The sequence below is a fragment of the Nicotiana tomentosiformis genome, chromosome 8 (assembly GCF_000390325.3).
Source record: "Nicotiana tomentosiformis chromosome 8, ASM39032v3, whole genome shotgun sequence".
NCBI classification, from domain to species: domain Eukaryota; kingdom Viridiplantae; phylum Streptophyta; class Magnoliopsida; order Solanales; family Solanaceae; genus Nicotiana; species Nicotiana tomentosiformis.
Window position 1 is genome coordinate 119,342,779 of NC_090819.1, and position 9,809 is coordinate 119,352,587.

The following is a 9,809-nucleotide window of genomic DNA, read 5'->3' on the forward strand; positions in this document are numbered from 1 at the left end:
ATCTACAAGTCCAACCCTACCAAAATTACTAACTTCCAACACCAAATCGTCACTCAAATCTTCAATTATTACTCTCCAATAGATGAGTCACAAATCCCCAAATTTTCACTTCAGCAATACCAAATTTTCTGGGAAAATTTAATAGGTATTCAATATACATAGATAAAAATGACCAAAAGTTTCTTACCTCACAAAATCTAGCGAAAACCCCTTCAAAATTCACCTTAAGCCGAGCTCCCAAAGTCCAAAAATGAATAAATCAAGAAACTCTTCGAATTTGAGTCACTGCCAGGCATTTCGCTTGTGCGGCCCATTTAGCCACTTTTGTAGTTAAAAATCCGCACCTTCGGAATTACACTAGACACTCGACCTCACGCACCGGCGTTCCCCTCTTCGCACCTGCGGAACCACATCTACGAATAAAACTATCGTTTCTGCGATCCCAGCCACACTGCGCAGGAGCGCTTCCACTTCTGCGGATTTCCTCCGCACCTGCGCTTCCCAAAAACCTTCTCCAACAACTCCAAAGTCATCTCTCGGTCAAACCTCTCAACTCTCCAAACTTCAATTTTTCCCAACTTTCGTCAGTTTTAGTCAACATCATCTACGGACCTCCAAATCAATATCCGGACACACTCTTAAGTCCAAAATCACTATTCAGAGCTATCACAACCATCAATACTTCATTTCTGAGTTATTTACACGTAAGTCAATATCCTGTCAACTCTTTCAACTTATTCTTCCAACCTTGGGACTAAGTGTCCCAACTCATTCCGAAATATCCTCGGAACTAAACCGACCACCCCGGCAAGTCAATAACAATTAGTCAGCATAGAATAAGCAATAAATAGGGGAACGGGGCTATAATAATCAAAACGACCGGCCGGGTCGTAACATTCTCCCCCTCTTAAACAAACGTTCGTTCTCTAACGGGTCTAGAATCTTACCTGGAGTCTCAAATAGGCGTGGATATTACCTTCACATCTCCTGCTCGGTCTACCAAGTAGCCTCCTCGACTGGTTGACCTCTCCACTACACCTTCACTGAAGCTATATTCTTCTAACTCAACTTCCGAACCTGCCGATCCAAAATGGCCACCGGCTCCACATCATAAGTCAAATCCCCATCTAACTGAACCGTGCTGAAGTCCAAAACATGAGACGCATTGCCGAACTACTTTTGGAGCATGGAAACATGAAACATTGGATGAACACTCGACAGACTAGGCGACAATACAATCTTGTAAGCCTCCTCTCTAAACCTCTCAAGCACCTCAAAATGCCGATATACCGAGGGCTCAACTTTCCCTTCTTCCCTAACCTCATAACACCCTTCATGGGTGAGACTCTGAGTAATACCTTCTCTCCCACCATGTAAGAAACATCACGAACCTTCTAATCGGCATATCACTTCAGTCCAGATTATGTCGTGCGAAGCCGATCCTGAATCAACTTAACCTTGTCCAAAGCATCCTGAACCAAGTCAGTATCCAATAGCCTAGCCTCACCTGGCTCAAACCAACCAACTGGAGACCGACACCGTCTCCCATACAAAACCTCATACGGAGCCATATGAAGAGCTGTTTGGTAGCTGTTGTTGTAGGCAAACTTTGCAAACGACAGAAACTGATCCCAAGAGCCCCCGAAATCCATGACACAAGCGCATAGCATATCCTCCAATATTTGAATAGTGCGCTCGGACTGTCCGTCCATCTGAAGGTGGAATAATGTACTCAACTCAACTTGTGTGCATAACTCTCGCTTCACTGCTCTCTAAAACTACGATGTGAACTGCGTGCCCCAATTTGAAATGATGGACATCGGCACACCGCGAAGGCGAACAATCTCACAGAGATAGATCTCAGCCAACCGCTTCGAAGAATAGGTAGTCCTAACTGGAATGAAATGCGCGGACTTGATCAACTTGTCCACAATCACCCAAAGAGCATCAAACTTCCTCGAAGTCTATGGGAGCCCAACTATGAAGTCCATGGTGATATGCTCCCATTTCCAACTCCGGAATCTCAAGCCTCTGAAGCAATCTGCCCAGCCTCTGATGCTCGTACTTCACCTGGTGACAATTTAAGCATCGAGCTACAAACCCCACTATATCTTTCTTCATCCTCCTCTACTAATAGTGCTGCCTCAAGTCTTGATACATCTTTGCGGCACCCGGATGAATGGCGAACTGTGGGCCTTTTCAATAATCAAATCACGTAGCCCATCTATATTGGGCACACAAATCCAACCCTGCATCCGCAACACCACATCATCTCCAATAAAATTCTCCTTGGCATCACCGTGTTGAACCATATCCTTAAGGACAAGCAAATGGGGGTCGTCATATTGACGCTCTCTGATGCGATCATATAAGGAAGACCGAGAAACCATACAAGCTAGAACTTGACTAGACTCTGAAATATCTAACCTCACGAACTGATTGGTCAAGGCCTGAACATCTGATGCAAGCGGCCTTGGTCAAGGCCTGAACATCTGATGCAAGCAGCCTCTCACCAACAGGAATAAATGCAAGGCTACCCATACTCATCGCCTTTCTACTCAAGGCATCGACCACCACATTGGCCTTCTTGGGATGATACAAAATGGTAATATCATAGTCTTTTAGCAACTCCAACCACCTCCGCTGCCTCAAATTTAGATCCATTTGCATGAACAAGTGCTGGAGACTCTGATGATCCGTAAATACCTCACAAGATACATTGTAGAGATAATGTCTCAAAATCTTCAATGCATGAAAGATGGCTGCCAACTCCAAATCATGAACAGGGTAGTTCTTCTCACGGGGCTTCAACTGGCGTGAAACATAAGCCATCACTCAACCCTTCTGCATCAAGACACACCCAATACCAATCTGAGAAGCATCATAATATACTGTATATAGAACCCGCTGCTAAAGGCAAAGCTAGAACTGGAGCCGTGGTCAAGGCAGCCTTGAGCTTTTAAATGCTCTCCTCACGCTCATCTGACCACCTGAATGGCGCACCCTTCTGGGTTAACCTAGTCAAAGGCGCTGCAATGGACGAGAAACCCTCCATGAAGCGACAATAATATTCTGCCAAGCCGAGAAAACTCCGAATCTTAGTAGCTGAAGACAATCCAGGCCAACCCTGAACTGCCTCTATCTTCATTGGATCCACCTTAATTCCTTCACTGGATACCACGTGCCATAAGAACGCCACCAAACTGAACCAAAACTCACACTTAGAGAACTTTGCATAAAGCTTCTCCTCCCTCAACCTCTGTAGTTCAATTCTCAAATGATGTGCATGCTCCTCCTGGCTACGTGAGTACACCAGGATATCATCAATAAATACTATGACAAACGAATCAAGATATGGTTGGAATACACTATTCATCAGCTGCATAAATACTGTTGGGGCATTGGTCAGCCCAAAAGACATCACAAGGAATGCATAGTGACCATAGCAGGTCTTGAATGCCGTCTTTAGAATATCCGAGTCCCAAATCTTCAACTGGTGATACCCAGACTTCAAATCAATCTTAGAGAAGATTCTAGCTCCCTGAAGCTGGTCAAATAAGTCATCAATGCGTGACAAAGGATACTTGTTCTTAATTGTAACTTTGTTCAACTGCCTATAGTCGATGCACATCCGCATAGTACCATCCTTCTTCTTCTTAAATAGAACTGGTGCACCCCAAGGCGGCACACTAAGCCTAATGAACCCCTTATCAAGAAGCTCCTGAAGCTGCTATTTCAATTCCTTCAATTCTGCTGGTGCCATACGGTACATAGGAATAGAAATGGGCTGAGTGTCCGATACCAAGTCAATACAAAAATCAATATCCTTGTCGGGCGACATACCCGGCAAGTCTGCACGAAACACATCCGGAAAGTCTCGCACTACCAGAACAGAATCAATAGCAGGAGTATCAGCACCGACATCCCTCACAAAAGCCAAGTATGACAAATACCCCTTCCCAACCATCTGTTGGGCCTTCTAATATGAAATCACCCTATTGGGAACATAGTCCAGAGAACCTCTCCACCCGATCATAGGTAAACCCGGCATCATCAACATCACGGTCTTAGCATGACAATACAGAAAAGTATGGCATAGGGATAACCAATCGATACCTAGAATCGCGTCGAAATGAACCATACTAAGAATAAGAGGTCAACTCTAATCTCCAATCCTACAATAGTCAACACACACGACCGATACACACGGTCCACAATAATAGAATCGCCCACCAGCGTAGATACATGAACAAATGAGACAACGAACTCACAGAGCATATACACATAATAAGAAAAATATGATGATACATACGAATAAGTGGAACCAGGGTCAAATAATATAGAAGCATCCTAGTGGCATACTGAGACAATTCCTGTGATCACTGCGTCAGAAGCAACGGCCTCTAGCCTGGCAGAAAAAGATTGCATCGAGCGTGACCACCACCTGATCGGCCTCCCCCTCTAGGAAGACCTCTAGCTACCTGAGCCCCACCCCGAGCTGGCTGGGCCGGTGGTGAAGTAACTGGTGCAGAAGTTATAACCCGACCCCTCTACTGAACTGGACCTCCCCAGAGATGGGGACAATACCTCCTCACATGTCCAACCTCCCCACACTCATAGAAACTCCGATCCGTCAATAATATTTGAGACTGAATCGGGCTCTAAGAACCAAAATAACTACTAGAAGGACCTGGCACATAAAAACCCTGAACTGATGGATCATAAGATGAACTCTGAGTTTGGAGGGCACTGAGAGATGACTGACCCGGAAGGGAACTATATGAACCATGGCTAGCTGATGCACCACGATGAACCGGATGATCCATCTGAGCGGGCTTATGAGGATGACCCTTGTTGTGGTGGGATTTACCTCTAGAATAAACATCGTTAAAACCACCCAAACCATGAGGCCTCCTAGCCTCCCTCTCCTAAATAAGGACATGCTCTAACCACCTAGCAATATCAACCACCATATTGAACCTAACACCTACAATCTACAGAGTCACAACAAAGCGCAGTCCATAGTTGAGGCCATTAATGAACCTCCTAATCCTCTCACTCTCTGTGAGAACAACCATATTACGTGATGATCCAACTCTGAAAATATCATCTCGTACTGGATCACAGACATATGCTTCTAGTGTATTTTCTCATACTGCCTATGCAACTCCTCCCTGCGGGTCAGTAGTACAAACTTCTCCAAGAAGAGAATGGAGAACTCGTGCCACGTAAGTGGTGCAGCACCGGCTGGCCTGCTCTGTTCATAGGACTCCCACCACCTGAAGGCTGCCCCCGATAGCTAAAAAGTAATAAATGATACCCCAATAGTCTACAAAAGACCCACCGTGCAAAGGATCTGCTAGCACCTATATAAGAAGTCCCCAGAATCATCTAACTCAGCCCCATTGAATGATGGAGGCTTGAGCCTCCCAAACCTCTCTAGTCTCTTCTACTCCTCGTCACTCATAGTGTGGCCTACCTAGGCCTGAGCAACTGCAACCGACTGGGCTAGTAGTAGCCTTGGTGCCTGAAGTCCCTGCACCACCTGCTTTGGAGTACGGGCAGCGGGCGTTTCAGCACCTCCCCCAGGATGAGAAGTGGTTGGCACAGCCGAAACTGAAACCGCCTAAGCAAGGCTAGTGCAAGCAGTCAATATTTGGGCTAGAGCCTCTTGAAGGCCTATAATCACAATAGGCACAACAGGTGCCTGAGCTGGTATCAACGGCTCAACTACGTCTGGGATCTGCTCTTGAGCTGGAGCAATTGGTGGGTCTACAACTACTGTATGAGCTACACCTCGGCCTCTACCGCAGCCCCGACCTCTCATGGTCCTAGATGGTGGTACTGGTGGTCATCCATCTGATCTGGTAGCACGTTTCCTCACAATCTGTGAGAGAATAGAATAATAGAAGTTTAGTTTCCGGAATAAAAAAATTCGCACGATAAGAATACAAGAAAGTGACATTTTCATAATCGTTCGGTAGCCTCACCGATCCACAAGACTCTACTAAACCTGCTCATGACTTGAGGTCTGCGGACGCCAAGGCGGCTACCTTAATAGTCTCCAACAGATAAAGCTTCAAAACTAGCAACCACCATGCCCACAAGTACCTGGATCTGCATACGAAATATAGAGTATAGTATGAGTACAACCAACTCAATGTACTTAATAAGTAACAAGACTAACCTTAGGTTGAAAGCAGTGACGAGCTCAGATAATTACAGTCCAAATCCAGATTTATAACCGTACATGTAATGACCCTACTGGTCATTTTGAGCCCTGGCATACCATTCGGCGATTTGGGTCCATGAGCAGCTTCACTTCAGGTATTCTGACTTATACGCGTTGTCAAAACTGAAATTTCGGAAGTTCAGAGTTGATTCAGAAAGAAAATTCTCATTTTGGAAGTTTTAAGTTGAGAGAATTGACTAAGATTGTATTATAGAGTAAACGGCCTCGAAATCGGGATTTGAAGGTTCCAACAGGTTCGTATGATGATTTCGGATTGGGACGTATGTTCGGATCAGTTTTTGGATCCCCGGGAGTATTTCGTCACCTATTGTGGAAGTTAGCATTTTGGAAGAATTCCATAAATTTGGGTTGAAGTGCATTTCAATATTATCAATGTCCGTTTGGAATTCCGAGTCTGAGAATAGCTCCGTATGGTGATTCCTATATTGGGAGCACGTCCGGAAGTGGATTTGAAGGTCCGTAGGTCATTTTGGAGTCGTTTGGCGAAAGTTAGAAAATTTGATGATTTCTGAGAAGTTTGACCGAACGTGGACTTTTTGATATCGCAGTCGGAATCTGATTCAGGAAGTTAGAATAGGTTTGTAATGTTGAATGTGACTTGTGTGCAAAATTTGAGGTCAATCGGACATGATTTGATACGTTTCGGCATCAAATATAGAAGTTTGAAATTCTAAAGTTCATTAAGCTTAGAATGGGGTACGATTCATGATTTCGATATTGTTGGATGTGATTTGAGGCCTTGAGCAGGTCCGTGTTATGTTATTGGACTGGTTGGTGTGATTGGACGGGGTCCCGGGGGCCTCGGGTTTATTCCGGATGGTACACAGATCGAATTTGAATTTGAGGAAGAGGTGAAGGAGATGGGCATCTGGCCCATTTTTCTCCCATTTTCATTGGTTTGGACGATTTTGGAGAGCTTCAAGGGGATATTTTCATCAAGCAATTCGAGGTAAGTGGTTTCTTACCATTTGTGAGTTAAATATATGAATTATACATGGATTGGAACATGAAAATTAGCATAAATTATGGGGTTTGTAGTAAAACAAAAACTAGAATTTGCCATTTTGGATTTTGACCACGAATTTGGGCATGGCATTGGGAATAAATCATATATTTGAGTTCTAAGATTATGAATAATGATTATCTTTGAAAATATTCGGAATCCGGGCACGTGGGCCCGAGGGTGATTTTATCGACTTTTCAAGCGGAGTTGGAAATTGTTGTAAATAGGATTATAATGAGTATTTTTGTATATGTTAATGGGTGTGCATAATTATTGACTAGTTTTGGAGCGTTGGGCATCGGTTTGAGTCGTCGGAAGGGCTTGGGAGCTGGTTATGGAACTTCATAGTGAGGTAAGTCTCCTTTCTAACCTTGTAAGAGGGAATTTACCCCATAGGTGAAATAAATCAATGTGTGCTCCTATTTGTGGGGACTACGTACGCACGAGGTGACGAAAGTCCATGCGTAGCTACTATTAGGCTTAAATTCGGGTAGTCTAGGACCCAAAAGCATGCTATACCTGTAATATTTGCAAATCCTTTTGTCAATTTAAAATGTTTAAATCATATCGAACTTTGTTAATAAATTTCTAAAAGGCTAGACATCGTTTCCTTGACTTTTAAAAGAGAAATTTCCTTTTCCTTGGATAATTTCCCCTTGATGAATTCTTGAATGATTATTTGAATGTGTTATCTTTTGTGGAACAGGCCGAACGCCTCGGCAGATTAAATAGATGCATCTATGGTTCGCGCCATTCGATCCTCTGGCAGTGCACGATTTAAATATTATGTTGGATCGGGCCGTACGACCTTGGCATGATTTGCACATGCTTGTATTGCTTGCCCTGAAATTTATGACAATTGATATGGCCTCACTGTTCGGAGATATAAATTGTTAAAAGATGAAAATAAATTTTGGAGATTCTTTAGTTCTAAAAGAATTGTTTACTTAATTCAAAATAATGAGCTTACAGTCGTTCTACGAAATCCATACTTAATCATACCATTGGTATTTTATTTATAGCCTCATAGTAAGTGTCCGAGTCGACCCCTCGTCACTACTTTTTTGGGGTTAGGCGGGATACTTACTGGGTACACGTTATTTTGTACTCATACTACACTTGCTGCATGTTTTGTGTAGGTACGTATATGACTAGTGGCCTTCTGGGCGCAGAGGTGCGGTTATTACGGGGAGTTAGGTGAGCTGCATCTTATGTACGACCCGCAGCCAGCAGAGTCTCCCTCAGAGTATTGTATTTTCTTTCCTGTCCAAATTTGTATTCCGGACAGTTATTGTATTTTATTTTAAATTCCTAGAAAAGGCTCATGCACTTGTAACACCGGGTTCTGGGATGATTATGGGATGTTCAGTATTGAAATTTGAAAACATTGTTATGTATTCTGTAAATTCATCTTCTACTAGTTAATTTGAAGTAAATTTACGATTTCAAAAATATTAAAATACGGATTTAATTGACTATTTAGTGTTGGCTTGCCTGATAGTGGTGTCCGGCGCCATCACGACCTTTAACGGACTTTTGGTCATGACAGTACAGATATGACAGGAAAAATGGCAGTAATATCTCAGAGAAAACTCATAAACAGTTTGTACAAGTACATAAATTTTAGACATGCTTTCAAGTTTAACAGTTTAAGCTCTACACGGATAAAATATGTACAAGGCCCCGTAAAATTTTACCAAGAACTCGAGGTTTGTGGTACCTAGGTAGGCTAATGTGTAAGGCCCCATTCATTTCTATAGTTAATTCGAGCAATTTCGAGCTTAGGAATACAATTTAATTTTTACCCGAACCACATGAGAACTTACTGGAGTGGATAAAGTTATTTGGATACTTGGGGATTATTATTTTATTAATCTTTGAGTGTTGTAATAATGGGGAACACTTGGATTCTAATTTCTAAGCAATAAAACTAAAGAAAATAAAATGAACTATCTCCCCATAGCACAGGTATAACACAGGAAGGAAGCAGAAATTTTAGCAAACCAGTGAGCTAAAGCCTTATAGCATAGCTATAGCACCAGTGGAAAAATACTGTACCTGGGCCTATTAAGACCTGAGCGGGGAGAGAGAAAAATAAAAGGATTTCAAGACTAGGGTTTTTCTCTCCATCACCCATCCGGCCAAGTCTTCCAATACACTTAAGGTGAATTTTAAGTATGTTTTTATGATGATTTCACTTCTCAATCACTAGTTACAACAAGGTTTTGTATTGGATTCCATAGGATTTCTTCAAAATTCCAAGAACACCCCAAAAATTGTCTTTCAAGATTTGGTCTACAAGAGGTAATATTTTATCCTTAAACCGCCATGCATGGATTGTTAGTGAATATATGAGAAAAATATAAGTACTAGTACTTATGGGATGCTTATTGGAAGCCATAAGTGCTTAACCTAGATTATTCGGCATTGTACAAATATTGTAATGAGTTAATTAGTGAAATTTGATAGGTGAGAGTTCATTGATGATTATGATGGTACTAAAGAAGGCAGTTAGTAGTCAAAGGTTGTTGTATTATATATTGTTGATGGGAA

The 9,809-nt window shown here is 42.6% G+C and overlaps 1 protein-coding gene across 1 annotated transcript; it reads right to left on the reverse strand.

Moving 5' to 3' along the window:
• Positions 1-2,959: 2,959 nt before the first annotated feature.
• On the reverse strand, positions 2,960-4,826 carry LOC138898052 (uncharacterized mitochondrial protein AtMg00860-like). Its single transcript, XM_070184084.1, has 2 exons — positions 4,691-4,826; positions 2,960-3,333 (listed from the first exon to the last, which is right to left on the reverse strand). Exons 1-2 carry the CDS (start codon positions 4,824-4,826, stop codon positions 2,960-2,962), a joined length of 510 nt encoding a protein of 169 aa, XP_070040185.1.
• Between the last annotated feature and the right edge of the window lie 4,983 nt (positions 4,827-9,809).